Here is a 26,005-nt window from a genome sequence, read left to right on the forward strand (position 1 = left end):
TCTCTTTTATAGTGTTATAATAGCAATTCAATTGAAACACAGTTTAATACAGGCTTTCCGTAGACATTTTTTAAATCCGAAATAGGTTAACAGATGTATAAATATTCATTTGCATAAGATAATTTTCTATCCAATGCAGCTCATTTTAAAAGCAGATTCAAAATTATCCCCTGAACAAGGTTGCAATATTTTAGTACATAAGTTATAGTTATAATAGCAACAAAAGTTTAAAAGCATACAACCAAAGACATGATATGAAAACTTAACAAATACATCTATATGTAAACTTGAATACATATTGTTCACCAAATCATTAAAAACAAAGGTGTACATAAGAATAGCAGATAAATAGTAAATTAAGACATCTTGGTGAAAAATTGCTGCAGGATGTGTGTGGCAATGATTGCATTAATTGTAAAGAATATTTCCCCCATTTTTTTTCCATCTTTTTAAAAATTCCAAAAAAATTAATGCACCAAAAAAATTTGAATTTAGAGAAAACTAAGCAGAAATCCATATTTCAAAATCTAGTACCAGACTACAGTAAACACTTCATGATCTAGTAAAATCACTCTTTGTTGTAAAACATAGAAAATAGTGTTTCTAGTTGAATCTCTCTAATACTGTAAATCAAAATTATTGCCATGTTTTAATTATTGCAAAAATTGCAACAGGGTTATAATCACAATAATTTAATCTTACATTTTGACATTTTTTTTTAAATGAATTAAACAGAATTTTTCTCAAAATCGCAAAAATCAAAATTGTATTTTAGTCCAAAATCGCAATAATTTCTGAATTTACAGTATATAATTTGTATGTACAAAAAGGTTGTAAATCAGAGAATTTTTATTCCTCAAAAATAATCCTTTAATTAAAAATCTTACCAGATCAAATACTGAAAATTCAGAAATTATTGCCAGATTTTTATTAATGGGGAAAATTTAACTTCATGATTAATCGCAAAAATAAGAAATTGTATTCTTATATCTGATACATTTATTTGTACACAGATTTTCTTGGTATGGGAATAATTAATCTCGCATTTTGTTCGCTCTTAAAAAATAACAAATATAAATGCATGCTATAATTTCTGAACTTACAGTACTTGTTAGTCATCAACGTTTCAGTACTAACAAATCATTTTTTACAAAGAGCCCTTTGTATGAACATTATTCAATAAAACATTAATAATGTTAATCATGATCACTTTGTGTGAACTGTATAAAAAATATTATCTAGTAAATTCATAAACATAAAATCATAGTAGATATCTGAAAAATTCATTTCTGTAACATTCAATATTTGTACCTATATAAATATATATCTATCTTTGTGTTTAGTGAACATAAAACCCAGAAAAGACATTTGAAAAATTCATTTCTGACACATACAATATTTGTACCTATATAAATATAAATTTTTGTGTTTTTTTTTAAACATAACAGTAATTTAATGAACTGCACAAAAAAAAATATGCATATAAGAGCCATTTTTTAATTTGTAAAAAAACCTTACCAATACTATACATGATAATTTCTATTAACAAAATACATGTAACAAGCAAGAACTCAAATTTAAGGTTAGAATTCTACCAATGAAATTATAAGTTACAGTTTGAAGGGATTGATATTCTAAAGTTTCTTATATGCAAGGTTCATAACAATACAACTTCCTCCCCCCATTTTTTTTTTTTTTTTTTACAAAAGATTGTATGTATCAACAAGTGGTCACATTAAAAATTGGGTTTACAAGTCTTTGGAGTTCATGTGCCATTTCTTTTCTATCTATCATAACAAGTGAATAATAATTCCTTGCAAAAAAGAGAAAATTATTTTAATTCAATAGTTTTACAAAATCATAAAATAAATATAAATGAAATTGGGTGAGCTGTCAATGGAAGTCAGGTAGAAAAAAACGAATACAAATGTCACCTAAAATGTATTGCGAAAAGCATTAAACAATAAAATATACTTAATCAGTAAGGTAATATTTTCATACATAGAATATTTCAACATCTTGTCTGGCATACATAAATTAAGAAATAGTTAACAATATACAATAATTGAAATAATTCACTCTTTTCCAAAGTTATTCTCAAGTTCAATTTTAGTTTGTAATAAAGCCAAATAAATTAATATATGTGGTTCTGGTAACATTGATTTCCCTTATATAGATATGGAACATATTGTGACTTAAACAGAGCTAACAAAAATGCTCCCCTCCCAAAAAAGTTTGAAAACACACATTGTTGTATTTTGCATACGTTAAAAGGGCTAAGTAAAAGAACAAAAGCAAAAATGTAATTTAACTTTAAATTTTCATAAAAACATAAAAAAAAAACCCACTTTAACTAAGAATTTGAGGAGTCATGCAACAGGTCTGTAGAGAAAGACCAGCAATCTAGACTACAGATACCTTTATTCAGAAAGAAGCCCTCCCCCCAAAAAATATAAGTTTACAGTAGTATATATCATGTATATTAAAGAAATAAAAGACTAAACATGATTCTGCCAAAAACATATCTTTTCTAAAAGTGTGGCAGAAAACAATGATGACAATCATACGAATGAGTACTGATTTTCAATTGCACGTCCGTGTTGTCCCTGTTCACGCATAACGTTCTCTATTGATTCTGTCCGTGCTCTCACTGATCCATGAACAACAACTATATCACGATTTTCCTGACTGCCTCCCATAGCTCCTAAGGAATTATTACCAAGATTTGGATTAGACCCATGATGGCCACCACCGCCGGATCTAGGCGAACCACGCGGAAGGTTAGGAGTCACAGGTCTCTCTATTGCCACCACATAATCTGTTAAAGTCACATCAGATGTTCCTCCTGATTCTAATGGAATCGGATGAGTTCTAAAATGTTCTAACATATCGAAAATAGACTGGAACCATAAATGCTGTACACGACACTGACCATCATTATTTAAAGTCATTCTTAAATGCTGCAAAAAAGTAAAAACATATATTAACTAATTATGACATAATTGGTATTAAAAAATATAACATTCTTATTTTAGATAAAAATAATTTTATGCTAAATGTATCTAAAATTAATATCAAAATAAATCAAATTTAGTTATACTGAGACAAAAATATAAAAGTTTAAATTTATCATTTTGAGTTACTTCCCTTGAAATTCCATGTAAAACTATTTTTAAATTTCAGACTTGTAAATTTCTAAAACTTTCATTCACTGTAATAAATTGTTACCTATTACTTAAAAATATTCATAAACTGAGGATTGGAAATTCATAAATATGAGGATTTTGAAAAATTATGCAAAGCCAATAAATTTATTTTACCCTTATTTGTCTTCTGGTAAAAAATGAAGGGTACATATAATACTTTCATGCCATATTATTGTGTGTTGTAAGAAAGGAGAGAAGGTTAGCACTCCCCTAGATAAGGACGGAAGAGACCCTTGTGGTCTATACAATACATGTAAGGCGCTGTCTCCCTACTTAGGAGGCAACACTTATTTTTTGAACTACCCAATTGTGTATTTCAAATAAATTACCATCCTAGGCCTGTATATTTACAGTAGAAAATAAATGAGAGATCTTACAATTAAGATAGCGACTTAACTTTGGATAGGTCCTTGCTTAGAATCTAGAGGTATGGAGCCAGTAAGAATACATGTACATTTCAGTACAATTTGGTGCAAGCCATTCATAAAGAGAAAAATTTTGGTGACTTTGCATCCTGTTCCCCCAAAAACTTTATCATCAATGTAAAATACCTTAGCTTTTCCTTGAAAATTAAACGTGAGAACACTTTCTCCTTTCCTTGTTTCACTAGGTCTAACTAGAAACACCCCATGTCCTGTTGGGCCTTGCTGAAGGACTAACTGAGCTGCTTCAGATCTTGTCAGATTTTCATGAAACCATGGATACTCCCGTAAAGTTTGTTCTATCTGTATGTCCCCTGATGAATCCCGATTATGTGAATCTGAAAAAGAAAGAAAGGATTCAATTTTTATTTAACTTTGAGCAAACCAGGAAAATGCAAATCTTTAATGTTTTATGCATGTTTATATGCATTTAGTTTATTTGTACTTTGTATTTTGAGGAAAGCTCTTTTCACCTGTTAATTACTGTTAATTCTTATGTAGTGCTTTTGTACCAGTTTAGGGAGCTTGTTTAAACTGTCACATTATGAATGTGCCTGGTTCTGAACCTGCTGTTTAGTGGTTATCTTTGGTTGCTATTAGTTGTTTTACCATAAATCTGAACTTTTGTTTTCTCCTATGACCTGTTTCATATTTTGTCATGTCTGTTCCTCTATAAATTATAATTACTATAGGATTTAAGTTTTTCTTATTGTGACCTTTAGGGCTATTCCATAAAAAAATGTATGGAGGGGGGATGGGGGAGGTTGGAAGGCACATTATACTAATAATACATGGGTGATGGGTATCAGAGCAACTTTTCACACTATAATGCACTATAAGTCTCAATTACAATTGTCTGGGTGGCGGGTGCTGACAAAAAGTGCATTCCAACCCCAATCCCCATACATTTTTTTCTGGAATAGCTCTTAGTTGCTAACATTGCAATCCTTTGGACTGTGTGTGAGAGATGTCTCTTTAGCAATCACACGACATATCATAAAATAAAAAGATGTGGTATATATGATGTCCAGATTTTCAAAAGCTGACATATTTCCAGAAAACAGAATGTTGACCACAGTGTGGAGCTAAGGCGTGGATTTAATGTTAAAGAGACAGAAACCCAAAATCACAAATATATCCAAAATACATTGAGATGTGTACCTAAATGATCCCCTATATGTCTGAGAGAAGTTGATATATGCTCTGTCCTAGGTAATGATCTTGGACTTGGTCTTGGAGGGACATCAGGAGGGTTACTAGTAAGACTTCGCTGTGATGTGCTGGACTGGATAATTCCAGGACTAGGAGATTCTGTAACATAAAAGGCTTATATCAAGTACAGTGACAGATATCATTATGACAGAACAAGAAATAATGCTTTAATACTGAGTGTGCTTTTACTGAAAATTATCTAAAAGCATATGGTCCTTTCTGACAGTATATCATTTAATTGTGTGATTTATTTTTAGCATTTGGTATTTTGCTACACCAATTACATACCTACAAAAAATAAGCAAGTTTTTTTTCTTGTTTGAATTATTTTAAGTTTGTCATTTGTAAAGCTTGCTATGTGGTAAAGGTTTTGCTCATTGTTAAAGGCTGTGCTGTGACCTACATGTATAGTTGCTTCATTCTACATGGTTTGGTCTGTGGCATATAGTTGTCTCTTTGGCTATCATAGCACATCTAGATCTTATTTTATTTTGTATAATGTACATGATGTATGTGTACTTTTAAAAATTTCTAATATCTTACACTTTCAAAGCCAAATGAAACATCATATTTGACAAAACAGATGTATCATTAATTATCTTGATAACACATTGATTTCTATATTTAGGCATATTAATAATTGTTAATATATTTCATCAGTGGGCACAGTTCCCACATTGATAAAATAATTGAATGAATGAAGTTACTTTTATCTCCTTTGACAGCATTGAAACCGTAATACAATTTTTTTTGTCGCAAACATCACAAATATCATTAGAATTTGTCAGTGACTCTACGGTCAGTGTCCATCAATGCCATGTTCTCTAAGGTTTTGACAGCAATACATCTCTATTGTCTCGTCAGGGAAATGCATGAAATATTTGCCACTGGACATTACACAACTAACAATCAAATTGACAATCTATCTGGTCAAGTACTCTCAGATCTGTTCGTAGTGTCTTTTTGATGTTGTGATGTACAAGTACCTGGCCACTTCCACTTGTATTTTTGTCCATCTGATGAGTTAGACCTTTTCAACTGATTTTTATACTTCGTTCTCATGTTGTACTGTTATACCACTGGGGGGAGGATTGGGATCCCGATAACATGTTTAACCCTGCCACATTATGTATGTATGTGCCTGTCCCAAGTCAGGAGCCTGTAATTCAGTGGCTGTCGTTTGTTTATGTGTTGCATATTTGTTTTTCGTTCTTTCTTTTTATATAAATAAGGCTGTTATTTTTCTCATTTGAATTGTTTTACATTGTTATTCCTGGCCTTTTATAGTCGACTATGCAATATGGGCTTTGCACATTGTTGAAGGGCATACAGTGACCTATTGTTAATTTCTGTGTCATTTTGGTCTTTTGTGGAAAGTTGTCTCATTAGCAACCATAACACATCTTCTTTTTTATAAGTAGGTAATACACATCAATATATGTTTGATTCCAAAAATACACACATATAAATTGATATATCTGTGTAAAACAAATATAAATTTATAAACTCCTGTGGTGAACCTCAATTGATAAAGGGACATACCTGTCCTTCCACTCGGGGCTGTGGCAAGTCTTGGCCTCCTGCAAAGTAATAAATAGACATGAAAGTGCAAATATACATGTATACATTTGTATACCAATCAACGAAATCACTACAAGGAAATACGTATATGTTATATTAATTAACCAGTTGTCAATTCAGTGATCATTTCCTATAGAAGGTGTTGGGTTTTTTTTTTATTTCAAGGACGTCACTTTTTTAACAGAATCAAATATATGTAGAAAATGTTTACACAGATGTCATCAAGGTAATATATCTGTGTAAACAGTTTTTTGAGTGTTATTGTTGTTTTTTAGATCAAAACTTTTCTTTTTATGACATTTTCTATTGCTATTCTTCCAAACAAATTTCTACAAAATGTGTAGAAAAATGTTTTCACAAAGGATATATTATATTCAATTTTCATTTTCATTTTTTGTTCTACTTGCCTTTAGAAATGTTTCCTTATCTGTAAGTGTATGCTTTTGTTTTCAATTTCTTGTACAAAATCTTGCTTTTATAACAATTTTATAATTTCCCTCAGTTTTAGTTTGTTACCCAGACTGTTTTTTGTCCATGGATTTATGAGTTTCGAACAGTGGTATACTACTGTTGCCTTTATTTATATGCAAAATTTATTGAACTGGCATGTAAATCCAGTAATTTGAATACCATGTATGCTCTCAATACGTTATAATGAGTACTGTTTCTGGCCATGGGGGGACAGTTAAGTTCCCAATAAATCTCTTTTTCCATTTTTATTTAGTTTCTATCATTTTAATCATAAAGGTACATGTAGAAAGTCAACATTATCAGTTTTGCTTTCAGTTTTGAAATTAAGTGGAACAAATTATAAATCTTTCAACTTCCCTATATGGATCTTGACTTCTTAATTAACAAGTATCCCTTAATTATGTTTTATTATTGTTACTTAAGTTTAGTTTAATTTGGTAAAAATGTTTAAGAACAAAAAAAATGACTGATATTCGAATGTATCCTTGGCTTGCAAGTCAACAAATCAAACTCAATTGAACCCTCGTTAAAACGACCTATTTTGACCATAATAGACTAAGAGGCGTTTTGCATGTACTCAGCAGGTTCAATTCTAAAAAAAATTAAGTGTTCTAGTGTTTTCCTTCTGTTTTATGAAACATAACTTAAGTATTAAAAAAGTCTGTCATTTTCTGACTGTAATAGACATTTCTTAAAATGTAAACATATTCTTATTATTTAACACATAATAAAACTGCTATAATAGGTCAGAAACAATAACTGACTGATTTATGAGATCTGACTGTTATTTATTTCTTCCTATTATGCATATATTTATAAAAAATCTTTTTCCTGTATGGCACCTCCTATTTTATAGGTAGTCCAGATTAATGTTTTGTTTACCTGATTTTACCTATGAAGTGACAATAAATGTCAGCTGTACAATTATTTTTGTTTACAGTCATCAACATTTTACACCTACATTCATATATATGTACAAATTCTCTATATATCCCATCTTTGTGAAGGAGATGGTACATTGCCCTTCAAATTCATCTTAAATCCATAAAATAATTTGAATGAAATCATTTTAACTGATATTTTTTACTGTTTGACAGATTTTTAAGTCACTGTGTGAGGGCAAATAGTCATATTTTTTTGATTATTTTTTCTTAATTGAATAAAAAAAAAAAGACTTACATGACTAACTTTTAGTATCATTTTTTTTATTTTCTTTAACTAATTTTTATTTAAGGAATGACTGTAATATTTTTTCCTGGTTTTCACCTGTTTAAAATGGAATTTAGAATTCAATTGTGAGAAATTTAATAACTGTAAAATTTTTTCTGTCTATGAAGAAATAACATTTTTTATTTTATTTTGAATAGACAGATAAAATATTACAGTTATTAAATTTCTTATAATTGAATTCTTAATTCTATTTTAAACAGGTGAAAACCAGGAAAAAACGTTGATGACGTCACAGTCACATGAATATATTATGTCTATGGGCTGATAAATTAAACAACATCAGCCAATCAAAAGACACATTACAATCAAAATTAAATTATATAATGATACATGTTATATATAGCGTAAGCATAATTTTTTTTAAAAAACATCAAAATAATATTATTGATAAAATAAAAAGTTGACAAAGTGTCCTGTTAATTGACTGGCCCCATAGACTGTCATGAAATAAATCCTTTGCACTCCTCATTAAAAGAGCTAATAAGCAATCGCATAAACCAGGGGTTGATCCAGCCATTTCTAATAGGGTCAACCCAGGGAAAAACGGTAGGATGCCAATGCAATTGGGTCAATTAGAGGTGTTTCACCAACAAAAAAATGTCTTGTACTTGACTTTATCAAAACCTATATTTTAGAAAATCTAAGACAAAACACTTTTTGTTCATATGTCAAATATATGTAATCTGCAATTGGTCCAGTAAACAAAATGTCATTGGACCAGACCCATTATCCTTTAAGTCTCTACCAATAAAAAGAGTACCCTGAGACTTTTTTTCCCTATAATTTTCATTGACGATACTCTTTGTTACAGTTATCTCTTACATTGAAGGAGTAGGTTCTAAATCATCCTCAGGAACGTCCAGTGAGGTATTGATGCGTGAACTTAAAACTTCTAACCATGAATGTACTTCACTCATAGTCTGTGCCTCTATCACAAACTCACTTGTACCTTGACCCTGAAAAAGACATTTTCAAACTACAGTTATGTCGTTTCATTTATTTATGTAAAATTATCATTTCAAAAGAACACTATATGTGTTTTGTACATATATATACATATTATTGTTATATATTTCATCAAATGGGACCAAACTATCATGAATATCTCTATAAACTGTAAAATTGTGTCAAATTTCAAAATTGTCACCATAATAAAATAATAACAGATAAACTTGACAATGTCATCAATCAAATTCATATTTTAGCATGAAGTTGTTGGATGCCCTTTGCATGAATTGTTATAATTCTTGAGCTCTATGTTTTAGTACAATAATTTAAGGTCACTCACTGAAGTGACACCATTCTCAGCAACAACAAAAACAAACCATGACAATGATTATTCTTTCTTGATGCAAGGTTGAAAATACAATATGTACAAATAAGTGCCCATCATAAGTTCCCTCTCTTACATAACAATGTAGCAACTTGTATACATATAAAAATATACTTCATAACTGTCATTAGACAGAAAGCTTTAAAACTTCAATTTGTTGTATAAATAATTACCGGTACACCAAGTGTAAATATACACCAAGTTTAAATAAACCATTGAAAGTTGGGGTGTTTATTCTGTTAAAAAATCAACATAACTTCATTCTAAACATTTCATCAGTTATTGATTAACCTATTTATTGAGCCTTGTTGTTATGTCCAGCTTAAGCATGGTTGGCAATAGTTAAAATATTAATATTAACCACATTGGAATATGTGGCTAAAACTACAACCATGACAACCACTTATAATTACTCATCATAATTGATAATTTAAATTTAATGTGATAAGGATATTGCACTTTTGTACTTTTAAGAGGCAATTCAAAATGAAGTATCTTAATCTTTGAACATTGACACAGTTTTTCTCTTTAACTATACTTCCTCTTTTTAGTAAAGTTGACACCTCAAGGGTGACTTGGGAATAGAAATATGGTCACTTGGTCTTCTCCCGACTGGCAATAAAACGCTTGCCGAAGTGGGGCGTCCGTTTGGCTGTGCGGGATGTATCAAGTTCGCAGTCACGTCTGGTCAGAAGGGGGAGGTTAAATCCGATGCTTCGTGGAAAGAGAGTGCCACGCTCTTTGCACGTTAAGAACCCTTGCAACAACTATTTGAGGGGTCCGTAGGTGGCCTGTTGCAAGGCAAAATTTCTGCCCCTATCCAATATACCCTCATTTTCCAGTGGCTTTCCAAATTTCCCCGACCATCATCCCAGATGGCCTCTATTATATCAACCTAGCTATTGTATTTATCGTGAACTTGTTCTCGTCCTGAATATGCATGAAATATTTGCCACTGGACGTTAAGCAACCAACAATCAATCAATCAATTAGTGAAGTTGAATATGTGTAACTGTTTACAGACCTGGGACTAAATGGCTCTCTGAGTCCCCCTCATCTAATGTAATTGTTTACAGACCTGGGACTAAATGGCTCTCTGAGCCCCCCTCATCTAACATGTCTTATGTAATTGTTTACAGACCTGGGACTAAATGGCTCTCTGAGCCCCCCTCATCTAATGTAATTGTTTACACACCTGGGACTAAATTGCTCTCTGAGCCCCCTCATCTAATGTAATTGTTTACAGACCTGGGACTAAATGGCTCTCTGAGTCCCCCTCATCTAATGTAATTGTTTACAGACCTGGGACTAAATGGCTCTCTGAGCCCCCCTCATCTAACATGTCTTATGTAATTGTTTACAGACCTGGGAGTAAATGGCTCTCTGAGCCCCCCTCATCTAATGTAATTGTTTACAGACCTGGGACTAAATGGCTCTCTGAGCCCCCCTCATCTAATGTAATTGTTTACAGACCTGGGACTAAATGGCTCTCTGAGCTCCCTCATCTAATGTAATTGTTTACAGACCTGGGACTAAATGAATCTCTGAGCATCCCTCATCTAGTGTAATTATTTACAGACCCGGGACTAAATGGTTCTCTGAGCTCCCTCATCTAATGTAATTGTTTACAGACCTGGGACTAAAATCACTAAATGAATCTCTGAGCATCCCTCATCTAATGTAATTGTTTACAGACCCGGGACTAAATGGCTCTCTGAGCTCCCTCATCTAATGTAATTGTTTACAGACCTGGGACTAAATGAATCTCTGAGCATCCCTCATCTAGTGTAATTATTTACAGACCCGGGACTAAATGGCTCTCTGAGCCCCCATCATCTAATGCAAGTATTTCAAGAAAATGCAGGAGACAAATGAGATGCCCTTCTTTTCAATGGCTCCTCTAGATCTTCTCCTGATTTGTAGGAAACACAAAAAAGTAACACCATTAATTGACATTCATTTCTAATCAATATGCTTTTTATAAAATAGGGCTGATTTTTTTAATTTCTTACTGTTATGATATAATGTGGACTCTTATATTATTACATTATTTGTGCAAAAAAAGTAGCTCTGTATAAATTATCTTGTAGATGACATTCTTTTTTTTATATCTGGAAGTGAAAATTAAAACTACGTTATTTTTTTTTTTAATCTGTCATATTCTGCCCTTGTACTGAATTAACCAGGATGCATGTACATGTAGTGTTGTCATCTTATGATACATGTATACGTACATGTAGTAACTTTTTGTAGGTGTAGGAAGAAAAACCTTAATGATAAATAAACCACAAGGATGTCAAATAATTAATTTTATTATATATCATTGTATATTGAACATGCTCATTTGCTTTAGTTGTAATAATGAATGATAAGAAGAGGTACAAATTAGGTTTTCAGAAGAAGAAAAATATCACAAAAATCACAAATCCTTTGTAGAATATAATTACATGTATTCAAATAAAAAAGTTAAATTATCAAGTTTAGCTGACTGGAATGTTCACATTAAAAAAATATATATATATTCATTATGATTATAATTAAACTTTGTTACTAGAACGGTTAAATAGATGCTATAAAAATTCAAACTTGATTTGTGTTTTGTGGTCATAAGCATTTTGAATAAGTTTCATAACATTTAATTGTAACAAAAGCTAGAAAACGGAAACCAACTTTGGAAGGTCTGCACGAACAAGGGTAAAACTTAATGCCCCCTCCGCTAAATGGCAGCGGCATAAAAGTGAAAATCTCTATTAATCCTGAATATTGTTCATAATGTTTATTCAAAACTATTTTTTTAATTCATCAAGATACATTGACATCCCCCACCTTGTCTTAAATACACATTATATATTGTTTAATAAAAACTTTGGTTGAGGCAGTTTTTACTGTAACATATAAACAAAATTGTGAGAATCTTGGCATATACATAATTGTCCCGTCAGTATATTTATATTTGTCACATTTCTGCACTCTACAAATATTCCATTAACATATATACATATATTACAAGCATTCCAGTCTATCATCTCATCTTAAAACTGGATCACAATTATACAAACTATATACAAATGTATCGTGTGTATATTGTACAAAATTGTGTACATTTGTATGGTATTGGTAATTTAAGTATGTGTATGGACAACTTATATACAAAGTTCATTATTATGATTATAGAATAAAAAAAAAAAAAAAAAAAAAAATATTCAGTTTGTACAGGTTGTTTTCATCTTGAAAATCTGGTTTAAAAATTAGTCATTACCATTTCAAACTTTACAAATCACATTTGAAATGACTTAATTCTCATAAATATTTGTTTAATTCTAAATCTATAAGAACTATGTACTGAAATTGTCAGTTTTTGTGCATTATCAAGTACTGATTGAGTCATATCTTTCAAAAGAATCCTGTTTGTTGTATTGACAATTTAGTATTTTAAAACACACAATGATTTAAATTCCTTGTAGTCACTCAAGTCTGAAATACTGTCCTACAACAACTTTTTACAAGGTCAGATTATGTGGTACCTGAACATTGTAATTACACATGAACATATCTTCAACTAATTTGTGTTGGTTTTTTTGTTGTTGTTGTTGTAAATATGCATAATATTTTAATCAATCAAAATTAAGTTTGTACTTGTTGTACAAGTAATTCTATGATTACTGTTTTTTGCTATTTAGACAGATTAAAAAAAAAATTTGGTAGTGATTTTCAATAGGGGTTCAGTGATTCCCTATATAATCAACAAAATTTTTCCCACAAAAAGGGGGTCCGGTTCCTGAAAATCCCTCTAAATCTGCCTCTGTTTAGTCTTACAAATAATTTCATATCTGAACTTAACCATACATGTATATATATATATATATGTTCCAGACCATACGAGTATTTGGACCGTACGCGTACGGTCCGGACCGTATACGTATACTCGTACGGTCCGACCATACGCGTACGGTCGGACCGTATGAGTATACGCGTACGGTCCAGCTGACCATACATGTTTTGGGATCATATGGGTTAAATGTTAACAAACATTTATCAAAATCTTTATTTTTAGTTATACAAATTGTTATTATTACAATTAGATGGATAAAGTGAATAAGCGAACATTAAAAATTAAAAATTTGTTTAATTTTATATCCGTGAATCCTATTTTGTTACTCTGGCCCAAGATGACACTTGCTTCCACAAGGAACGTCATATATTTTTAACATTAACATGTTTTGTTCATGCATGTTCCTTTGCATATGCATTTTTTGTAAAGTTCCTAAATATTCTAAAACAATTGTCCTCCCACATTATGTTTACTTCCGATAACTTCAATTTCAATGAGCATACTCGGCTGTAATTAATGAATTACTGACATGCTAAGTACAGGAGATTAATAGATTAAATAAGCCTGATTTTTTAACAAATAGTTAAAATATTAAGTTTTTATTTCAATAACTATTCAACTTTTTATATTAATTTGAGATATAAGTTATGTTGATCTGTTATATACATTTGTATCTAATAAACTTGACCAAATTCTTAATATTAGTCAGACCGTACGCGTACGGTCCGACCGTATGCGTATATTGAAAAAGTACGCATACGGTCCAGACCGTACGCGTACGGTCCAAATACTCATACGGTCTGGAACATATATATATATGTACATGATATATATAAATATATATATGGTTATGTTCAGATTTTCAGGGCTGTATATATGTACATGATATACAGCCCCGAAAACTTGCATCTTCTGCTAATTCGATCATGAGTCAAAATACGGTTCCTTGGTTCATTTGGTCAATGTCAACAAAATATAAGTTTTATAATATGTTGTTGTTTGTTGGTGTTTATTATGACATGTCTATTGTCTAGATTGAATAAATTATCATCATTAATTATTGTTCTACAAATGTTTTAATATCATTGTTTATGTGTTTATATATAAATGCCCTCCTGGCTCCTGGGGTCTTAATTTGGTTAAATAAAATATTCTACTCTATTCTGCACAAAAGACAATATTCAATAGAAATTACACATTATTTCAAAAGTATGTCATTTACTTATTCAATAGTCTATTCAATTTCCCAAATGCTGAATAAAGAAAACCTCATGCAATTATAACAATTCAAGATCTGCTTACATTGTAGCTCCCTTTCAGTCATTTTTCCCCAAAATACAACAACCGATATGTTCTTCTTCTTTCAATAATTCGCATACCACCTCTGGTGTATTATCATAAAACTCTGTCATTTGTGGAGGTGTAAATTGTACTTAATTTTCATTTATTAACATTGTAATTTAATCAATTTGACTTTGTAATTGTTGACTTCTTATTGGAATTTAAACTCTATTTATAATCTTATTTAGATAATTAACTATTGGTTAGGTTTATAAACCATCCTTTGTTGACACTAGTATTCTTATACTTGTTATTGTTGACTTTACTAAATGTACTAAATTTAAATCAAATTGACTTGAATGATTAACATAACTGACTACTACATGTATTTATAACCAGGTGTTAGTATATATCATTGCATTAATATCTGGGACTGTTACCTCAGTGAAAAAGAATCCCAGATAATGGATGTATCCTAGATTATCACAGGATTGTCCCAGCTTTTCTTTATTATGTTTATAGTCATGTCTTAGTGTATAACATATATACTGTTAATTCAGAAATTTAATACAAGTCTAGTTAACATGCATAATATTTACTGTTAATTCAGAAATTTTATATAAGTCTAGTTAACATGCATAATATTTACTGTTAATTCAGAAATTATATACATGTATCAGTTCAAGTATATATATACATTTCTAATTGATCTATTGACCTCTTATGTGTTCCAACTGAGGTCTTAATCTCATATATAACTGGTACAAATCCATTCAGAATTAGTCCCAATTTAATTTTAAATTCATGAATTATCATGATTATTGTGTGCATTTATGGTGGTGATTTTCGACAAATGAACAAAAATGTCAGATCTATTAATTTTTGCAATTTGAGCAAATACTACAAATATATATATCAGATATATCAGAATGCAAGTTGTTACTTTCGCAATATAATACTTTTCCTGAGTAAGTAAAAAATAATTTCTGAGTTAACAGTATCTTTGTTATGCATAGGACTATCATACTTATAAATAGTCCCAGGTTATGCACACAACTTTGTACACATATCTATAACTATACACAAACCTTTAATACAAATGTATATTCATGGTCAGGCATCTCTAGGGATGTTGTCACCCTGGCTTGTGTGATCAGGAAACAAAACAAGCCGGCTTTGGGTTTTACGGACTACAAGATAAAAACAAAAAGACTGATTAAGATGAAGTCCTTATATTAATCATGTTAATAATAATTTATTTTTTTCTTCTAATCATTGTAAATGACGGCTATAAGTAACTATGTGTTAGTAATTATCCATAAAAGTCTCATTTTAATGTTATATTATACGTATTATTGTACACATATACATGATATATATATATTATATATCATTGTATATAGTGTACAGTCATGACAGTGAATAGCAATCTGAAACACAGATCCAATGGTATTAAATGATAGCCTGAATAGGGTGTAGCTTTTAGATAATTTAAAAAACAGCACCTAGTGAGTAAATGGTGAGACCACATTTGGGTTGCTCTGATTTAACAATTTGCAAGTAAAAGTGATTTTTACATGTAAATATTGCTCATCTATCATGTCTTTTAAATACAAATTTAATGTATTTGACATCTGGTTATAACACTGTCTAAGGTTATTACACTGTCGATTATTACTTACACACTATCTGAGTCCCCCTTTTCAGGACATGTACTTAAGTAACTAGACAAACTTTGCTTACTAATATACAAATGTTCATGTGACACCTTTACTTCACGTTAAACATGTTAAATGCTATCATATTCAAGACAGGTTGATCAGGAATTTACATTTACAAAATCAGACATTCATGGGATATTAGCTCTGTTATAAATTAAAAACGTGGGACATCTTTACAAACAATTTGAAAGATGATTTAATCGATACATTGTTTAGATCAAAAGTACATTTTATTTGAAATGCATTTATATATATATATATGAAGCTATCAATAGCAATGATCAATTCCTAGCTAGTGTTTGAATTAAATCTCTCTTTATTCATGTTCAATAAAAATTGTTTACAATACAATGTAGATATAGAATGACCTTGACTGTAAACAAACATATTTTCAGGGACATTAATCAACTTAAAGATAGCATTTGGTGTATTCCCTCAGGCATATCCTTTCATTCATAGATCTGTATGTGGAATCTGAGGCACAATAAGGGGTAATTTGATAATGATTGTTGTACAGTACTATAAAGTCATAGCGAGGGTGACCAAGTTCTGTCATTGAACTGTACTTAATACTTATTTTTAAGATTGGAATTAACTGTTGTAATATATAAATGTGCACTATAAATATTATAGTAAAAAATCCTTATCACAGCTGTTATTCTATGATATTTATCAATTGAAAGTCAATGTTCTATAGGGCAGCTATATATTTGTTGCTACACTTAGTTAAATTTTACATAATTATTACAGATCATCAATCGATCGTGCTAAAGTTGATGATGTAAATGTATAAGAGAGCCTTGTACATGTATGTTTACGAGTCTAAATTGAAAACTACATTCAAACCTATGATTGCTTTGGATAAAAACCACAATTTTTATACATGTGCATGTAAAACAAATTTCGTTGTAGAAAGGTCTGAATACAGCACAAACAACATTTTCCAAAAGACCAAAAAAGTGAAGAAGTATAAACAAAACGCATTTGACTAACAGGTCGAACAACTGATGTTCTTTAACCCTGCTGACTGCCATTGGCAATTGCCAAATAAAATTGATCACAAGATGTAACAAAATGGATTTTAATATAAATTTAATACTAAACAGAAAACAATAAACTTGTGGCCACGATGTTATACCACAAACATAAGGTGTTAATATTTGTTTGTACACCAGTTCCGGATTTCGACAATAAATTAATGTCTCTTCAGTGATGTTAGGGATCGAAACGGTATTTGGAAGATATATATATATATGGGCAGGAATTCGCTAGTGAAATTTTAGGGTCAATAGTGTTTATCCAATTAAAAAATAAAGAAATCATGCAAATATGGAGAATAAACATTGTTTAAATATCAAAGTGGGTTCGTCTTTATTGCCAAATGCAAAAAAAATGGATCCAATTAAAAAAATCAACAAAAAATCAGCACTTGTTATGTGCTGGTAGTTGAAAACTGTAGACAAAAAGTGTGACATTTCTGCAGTGGCAAAACCCCAAGTCATATTTAGAATATGCCTGAAGAATTGTTCTACTGTTATAGTTGAAAATCAACTGCAAAATGATCTGTCTATCGATTAGAAACCCCATTTTGTACAGAATCCGATTATTTCTGCAAATAAAATACGCTTGAAAATGGACAAGTGCATGTAACTTTTCGCGTCAACAAATGTTACATGCACCTTTTTATCAGCTAATTAGCTTTGGAAACAAGTTATTGGTCCAGCATTGCAAGTTTTGAAAGGTGTCAACAATGGGTACAATTTGGATTTCATCATTTTCATCAATCAACTGAAGTTTGAAAAATATAGAAGGTAAGAAAATTTATTTCATTTTCGTGTCAATACTGCCCAATAATACTCATCGTTTTATAACAGTTGTATATTTTTTACAGTAAGCATTACCATAATTATTTTTTCCACATTTCAACCCGCTGACAATTACATTAAAAGGTGGCTTTGTCATCTTTCACACTTGGCATCTACCAGTAATCCAGCAGATGATAAGAGAGTGGGACCAGGTTAATTTGACCTCACTATGAAGTGTTACATGCACTTTCTGAGTAGATTAGGTTCTTAGATAATGATGTGTGACTTGCTTTGCAATTTTGTCAAAAAATATAAGTTTATCTTGTATTTAAACAGGTTTGACCCTTACAATATTCATTTTATTGCTGGAGAGATTTCTGTACATAACATTGACACGAAAATATTTACCAAGGATTGGTGTCTATGATACATGCAAGAGCTTTTTTTTGTACGGTTTGCCTTATCAATCTAATTTTTTACATGAAATACCACAGATTAATTGCCAATTTGATTAACTAGTACTTGTATTCTTTCTCAGCATTATAAAGATAACTGGCCACTTAATTTGAAAACATAAAATGTAACATTGACACAAGAATAAAAACAATATGACTTTATTACACTTAATGCATAATTGGCCAGTGCATAATATTAAATCAAATATAAATTTATGCTGAATTCTTAACAGAGAAGTTGTTGGTCTTTCTTGATTTCTAGACTTTACAATATTTACTTGTAATTCTTATCGTTTAAAGGCATGTAACATTGACACCATCTTCTGCGTCCAGGTTACATGCAACAACCTAATAAATGTGCATACAATTATTCAATCAATAAAATCTTGTTGAAATTTAAATTTGCTTCATTAAAATGATATTAAAGAAATAAATGAGTTTTAATTATTTGTGTTTATTTTTTTCCTGATTGACTAGCAATTTTTCCTCATCATTTGTTGGTGTTCCTGTCAATGTTACATACATAACCCAGAATTATAATGTTTTAAAAGCATCGATTTCCAAACCTCTGTTATGAGCTTTAAAATGAGTTTATCTGAGTTTATAAATGACTAACATCTGAAATATTGTCATCACACAATTTCTTTGATGCTCCTATGATAACTTTATGAGTAACATGGACTACGATTTTTGTATCAGGTCTTTTTTGTGTTACATGAGAAGATTTTATTGTGTTGAAATCAACAGTTAATCTAATTTTTAATATTCAAAGTTATTATTATACCTATTTTAAAAAATAATGTATAAAGTAAACCCAAATTAAACTTTTTTTCATTAAGAAATTGTGTATGTAACATTTACCGTCTATTATTTAGACTTTTACATGTTCAGGCCAGTGTTACATGTGAAAACAAAACTTACTGCCATATGGAGCTATTATCTTATTTTTATTTTACAAAATTAAAGCGTTTTCATATTTTCCTGTTTAATTTGTCTTATAACACTAGTTAGTAACATTGACAACAATATTTTGTGTCAAGATTTTTTAATGTTACATGCAAAGGTATTACTTCCTTAAAGTCAGACATTTATATAATATTTTATAACCTAAATGATTAATTAGATATTACTGGGCAGCAATTATATTATTTCTCCAAAGTTGACTATTAAGCACACCACTTTCATCTTCTGGCCTTCATGTATGTAACATTGACATACAACCTTTTACTTTTCTGTCAATGTTACACGCATGAACAGAACTGATAACATTAACTTACTCCTTTGCTCTATAAAGAGAATATTGATAATTTAACTGGTTTTACCACCATCAAACTTCATCTTTATTTCTAAATATAGATATTCTTTTTAGAAGTGTATTTTCTTCATTGACAACAAAATTGGTGTCAGTCTTGAAAATTTACATGCAATTTTTAATAAAAAAAATCTACAGGCAATATAAACCTAAGAAAGAAAAAGATGATCAGCAATAAATGTGATGAAGAAAACTCTCAGGAAGATGCTGCAAAAAGATACTGTCCCTGTCAACCAGTCAGATGGTGATGTCTCTGGCAGCCAGACAGATGGTGATGTCCCTGTCAGCCTGGAAGATGGTGATGTACATATCAGTCAATCAGTTAGTTGGTGATGTTCCTGTCAGTCAGTCAGTCTGTGATGTTCTTGTAAGCCAGTCAGAGGGTAATGTCCCTGTCAGCCAACAGATAGTGATGTCCTAGTCAGCCTGGCAGATGGTGATGTTCATATTAGTCTGTCAGTTGGTGATGTTCCTGTCAGTCAGTCATATGGTGATGTTCCTGTCAGCCAGTCAGATGGTGATGTCCCTGTCAGCCAGTCAGATGGTGATGTCCCTGTCAGCCAGCCAGATGGTGATATCCCTTTCAGCCTGTCAGATGGTGATAACCCTATCAGCCTGGCAGATTATGATGTCTGTGTTAGCCAGTCTGATAAGGTTCCTATTAGTGAGTCAGGTGGTGACGGTCCTTTCAGCCAGTCAGATAGTAGTTCTGTGTCAGAAAACCAGATGATGATGACTGTGTATGCAGACATACTAGTGATCTCCAATTTGACCCTTCTACAGCAGTGTAGAAGATAGTTATTTCAAAATCTTGTTTACTTATCCCTTTTCATTCACCAGTCAACACATGTATCATGTGTATTTACTGATGCTCATTATAGAAATCATGAGGAATTCAATTTGTAACATTTTTTTTAATTGTTATGCCAATAATTGACATTCCAGAATATCTTTTGCATTATAAGAGGTTCAGGCTCCTTCTGATTTCAAAATAATAATAATAAACTCATCATGGATACCAGAATTGAAATTTTGTAGGCCAGAAACGCTTTTCGTTTACAAAAGACTATTCAGTGACGCTAATGAAACAAAAAAGTAAAAGAAGGCCAAATAAAGTTGAAAACAGGACTATTGTCTAATGGGTGTTGGTTTTCTCTTCTGAATTGTTTTACACTGGTCATTATGGGGCCCTTTAAATTGTGGCTTCCTGTAGTTTAGGTAACAAGTTTTCAAGATGAAATGGCATTGAAAAATCGAAACAAGATATTTGAGAGTTTCTATATTGTTGTAAATTTTATAATCTATGCATGGATTTTGGTTCTGATTGAGGGTAGATTAATTGTGTTTTGTTTTTTTCTTTTTTCAGATAGATAGTTGAAGATGTTGGAGACAGAAAACAAGAAACAAGAAACTTGTTTTGAATATTTTAATGTTTGAAATAAAATTTATTGTTTAAACCTTAAAAAGTTATCATAAATGTAAGATTAACCAGCAGAAATAAAACGAGATATAGGGTACTATGTCTATCAGACAACAACCTCAAAGATGAAACCCAAATTGTTCTTTATAGAAGTTATGTAAATGATTGAAAAAAAGATTCTCAATAAATGCAGCTGTATCAACCTCTCGTAGATTTGTCCATATTTTGTCTTGGTTTTTCATACTATTAGTTTTAAGTGTAACTGTGTCACATGAATGAGGGATACATGTAATCATTTTGTACCCTAACTTTGTCAGTATTGGTTATTGAGTGAGAAACTTCGTGGATGTTGATGGTTGTGTGGTTGTCTTCTTATCAATCTCATCCCTGTGCATAACAAAACGGGTTACTTACTTACTGATATAAAAATGTTTCATGTTGTGGAAATTTTGGATGACTCCTTCATCAATTGATCTATCTTTGGTCTTAATTTTATTTTTCTGGTTATTTTGACATTTGAATATCGTTTAATTTAGCCTTCCATATATAGTGTACCACCATGAACAAGCATAACTACTGGTATAGTTAAAAAATATGTCTGCTGTCTGAAATTTAGGTGAATGCTTTTGGTATTAACCACTATTTAAATAATATCATATATGAGAAATGTGGCGGTATAATTGTATAATTTACATTCAGATGGTTGTTTGGAGGCATTTTATATCTTTTAAGGTCAAATCTGGCATGGTTCATTATTCATATTTTTTGTGTCCACGTTACATGCAACATTTAAGTCACTATTTTATGACAGAAATGAGATAATTGCAAAAATATTAATACAATTTTTTAATGTGAGGGTAACACAATGAAAAAGAGCCTTTACATGTTCAGAAAGAAAATGATTCTTACTGTATTTATCTCTTAAACATTGCATGTAACATTGACAGAAAAGAAGAGGAAACTTGCTTTCACAAAATTTCTGAAAGAAATGAAAATATAAATTTTAAAGTTTTGATGATAGACAATGTTTTGTGATCAATATATATGATATTGAATGTTGAATAAGTTAAGGAATCATTAATCTCAATTTGGAAAAAGTGTCCATGTTACATGCTCCAAATTCATTATTTGCTTTGGTTCCAAACTGACGCAAGTTTAAAATGATTTTTTTGGTTACAAATAGAAGGACACCATTTGTAGCAATAATTTGTAAAAAATTTAGAAGCTTATAATGATTTTTATTTTTTTCTTACAATGTCACACTAAAGTAGCATTAGCAAATTCCTGCCCATATACATGTACATCAGATCTACTCTAATATCGTTAAGTTGATTTTCTAGGCACTTTATACATGTACATAAATATATAATTGCATGTAGGTTATCTTAATCTTAACAAATAAATTTGTTGTCCTTTTTTTCCCTAACAAGTCACTTAGTGTACTTCTTCAGATTGCTTTTTATGTTTTTCATTTGTTAAAAAAATGACTTGTATCATGAATATGTATATCATGTACAATTGTATATTGAGTGTTAAACAAAAACCTTCATAAATACATTTTGTAATTAATCAAACTGAGTTAAATGAGGTCAAATTCTTTTAACTACATGTATATAGTCAGTGTCTTTAATTGTCCACATGACATATAACTTTTAGAACTGAATTGAGCTTCTTCAATACACCATATACATGTATACATGACATATATACATACCATACTTCATAAATATTTTAACCTAGTGCATTTTATATCTTGCATGCAACATGTACATTGTACTGAGAGACAATGCTTCAAGGCTAAAAGATTTCCCAAATCAAAGAAAATTATATCTGATTAGAATGAAACAAAAGACTATCAGCTTCCTGTTGTAAATCATTTTCCCTTTGAAGAGAGCGGTGTAATTATTTCAATCACCATGCTGATTGTGAAAGCACATTATACAGGTAGCGTACATCAAAAGGATTAAAGAAGCAGGTACAAATGTAGATCTCACATGTATAAAGTGATGACTAATCTTTAGCACCACCTGAGAACATTGCCTTGTGTATACATGAGGGTCTGGAATAAATTTCAGGGTTCTCACTAATTATTTTAGATGACGAGTCCAGGGACTCATCATTTTTGGCCATGGTGAGTCCAATAGTACGAAGATGATATTTTATTGCAATCTAATTTAATATTTTAGTCTCCATGGTCTAAAAGAGCAATGAAATTACATTAAAATGAGTTTTCTTTTAAATTTTTGCCATAAAATGATGATATACATGTACATGTATCTATTCAGTGTATATATACATGTAGTTATACAAAATATTTTGATACTGATGCATCTTTAAATTTGGACTCACCAGTTTTAAAAATGGTGAGTCCAGACAGATTATCATGATAGTCAAGGACTCATTGACTCTTCTTAGTGAGAACTCTAGATGTGGGTTCTTCTTTTCTGCATTCTTTATTCTTTTAGGCCATTTTCTCTTATACATGTACATAATTTATTGTTGGCTTATTTTTCTGGGTTTTTTTTTTCTTTCCATTTTCTGTACAATGGACCTCTTATCCTTTATAAGCCCATCTATGCCCTCAATCATGTACATTCTGATGGACTTACATTGTACATGTAACTTCAGCTACAACAAGGTTTTAAGCGACCTTGACTACCCATGAGGGTCACACACAGTCTTCTCCGGCTTAAACTTTAAGGGGCACCTAAATCCTTAATTTTAACCTTATCATTATTATGAATTCCCATGTTATTAATACTAATATAATTTTGTGAGACAAATATATATAACATACATGTACATGTAGATATTGTCAGATTGTAAAACAACAAAACAAAAACCAATAACTTGTTAAAAAATATGAATTAACATGATATCGATGAACTCTGAAACTTATAAATAAATAAAATTAGGAGCAGGAGAAAAAGCCAAACAAGTGACAAAGACTGACAGAAGCATAATCAGAAATGACACCGGCAGCAAAGAGTGGACAAATTTTCTATGCCAAATTGTGAACATTGTAGAGCTCTGATTGCTACTGTACAATTTTGTATGTGAGTTTAGTTGCCACATGTGATACATGTACAATATAAACTCAAACATGTCAAACAGGCCTAAATATACAATGTAATGTATTATGTAAATTAAAATGAAATCCTTGCAGAAACTTTTGTTTTCATACATAGTCATCATGTACATGTACATGCTTGCATAAAAATCATGTAGATAAGGCAATTGCTTCAATTTTGTGTGCACTAGTAATGCTACATTTTGTAGTACTGTAGAATAATTAAACAAAAAATTCATGTTCTGAACAGTTCATTGTACAATCCGTCATGTTTGTGTTTGATATAATTCTTGATAAAAATTGATAATAATATTACAATGTACATGTACATTTGTGACTTAACATGTACATGTACAGATGAACAGTGTATACATACAAATGTATATGCATGTTTGTTAGAAAATAACGCAAACATGTACACATTTGTTTCTCAAAATACTTGAAAAGTTGTTGATGTTCTTCTGTAAGTTAAGCATGTTCATTTAACTTTAGTTTCAAATGCATGTGAGACTACATGTATGTATACAAAAATTTATAATAAGCTAATTAGCATACAGTACTTTCATGTGTGAAGTTTCTTGTCACATCAGGCTGTCTCAAGTTACCCTAAAATTATTACCTTTGGTGGTGAATAAAATTCTAATGAGCTGCCTCCATCTTTTGTCAGTAATACTAATCTTGTTTTCTCCCATCGTGACTTCCCTTTGGCGTCCTCTCCGGTCAGAACATGAACTATTCCTTCCTTGACACAGTTTTCATTAACTTCCAATAGTTTTGATTGTTTATGTACTTTCTCGTGTTTAAGTGGATTAATATGTTTATGTTTTTTAGAATCTTGAGTCGGCTGGTCATTATTCACGTCTTCAACCTGATGTTTACCTTTCTTACGTATTCCCCTGAGTGAAAATTTTCGGAGTAAGCCCCCTTTTCTGTGATTTGGACTTTTAACAGATTTTGATGTCTCCCCATTTCTTGACAAATTTACCTGGGGGACAATTTGTGGATCATCGTCATAGTCATCATGTAAACTAATCTGTGGTGCCAGTCTGTGTGGAACTGAACTGAGACTAAGTTTTGGAACTGTTTGGTTTGACTCCTGATAATATGAACTTCTTTTCAATTTTTCATCAAAATACTTCAGGAAATAGTCCACAAACTTCCTGGCATACTGTAAGGGATCATTTACCTGACAATTGCCATTCACACGTCGAAAATCCAGGAAGTCTTTTACAAAATTTTCCGATGCAGTTTCGGCCCTGCTGTCACAGAAATCTTCCCACGATGTGCTTTCTGATGCACTTGAAAGTTCGCCGTTCATCGATGCCATTTACAAATAATCCTCATTGTTTATCTTCTTATTAATTTTGAACTTTCCTTTACCTTTTATGCTGGTTTTACTTTCCATACCTTAGTGTTTCGTACGGAGTTGCACTTCAGTCATTGTAACCGGAAGACAAACATATATATTATGCGTAGACGTCATGCGCACAATTAAAGGGGAACCGAAGGGTAATTTTCAAATCTTCATAAATATAATTGATCATAATTTGTAGCAAAATAAGAAGAATTAGAAACCTCTAAATTACCATTAATGTGTATTAAAGTTCAACAGTATATGCTACCGCTATTATCATAGATCAAATTTAGTAAAAGC

At 31.0% G+C, this 26,005-nt stretch overlaps 1 protein-coding gene and 1 non-coding gene across 2 annotated transcripts; one reads left to right on the top strand and one right to left on the bottom strand.

The window, feature by feature from the left end:
• Nucleotides 1–25,829, bottom strand: LOC139527803 (SH2B adapter protein 2-like). The gene is made up of 7 exons (XM_071323489.1): nt 24,971–25,829; nt 15,657–15,758; nt 8,945–9,078; nt 6,383–6,420; nt 4,790–4,939; nt 3,758–3,966; nt 1–2,960 (listed from the first exon to the last, which is right to left on the bottom strand). The coding sequence occupies exons 1-7, from the start codon at nt 25,676–25,678 to the stop codon at nt 2,562–2,564; spliced, it is 1,740 nt and encodes a 579-aa protein (XP_071179590.1). The 5' UTR covers nt 25,679–25,829; the 3' UTR covers nt 1–2,561.
• On the top strand, nt 3,383–3,502 carry LOC139529176 (U6atac minor spliceosomal RNA). Its single transcript, XR_011665798.1, has one exon. It is a non-coding gene; the product is annotated as a U6atac minor spliceosomal RNA (small nuclear RNA).
• Nucleotides 25,830–26,005: the final 176 nt, after the last annotated feature.

Source organism: Mytilus edulis, chromosome 6, assembly GCF_963676685.1.
Source record: "Mytilus edulis chromosome 6, xbMytEdul2.2, whole genome shotgun sequence".
NCBI classification, from domain to species: domain Eukaryota; kingdom Metazoa; phylum Mollusca; class Bivalvia; order Mytilida; family Mytilidae; genus Mytilus; species Mytilus edulis.

Bases quoted from the DNA above. Each gene is read 5' to 3' on its own strand.
- LOC139527803 (XM_071323489.1), bottom strand. From the start codon at position 25,678: ATGGCATCGATGAACGGCGAACTTTCAAGTGCATCAGAAAGCACATCG. The intron at 15,759-24,970 runs GTAATAATTTTA...TTTATCTTGTAG, and splicing joins AATTTTATTCACCACCAAAG to TCCGTAAAACCCAAAGCCGG. The intron at 9,079-15,656 runs GTTTGTGTATAG...TGTCTTTTTCAG, and splicing joins AATATACATTTGTATTAAAG to GGTCAAGGTACAAGTGAGTT.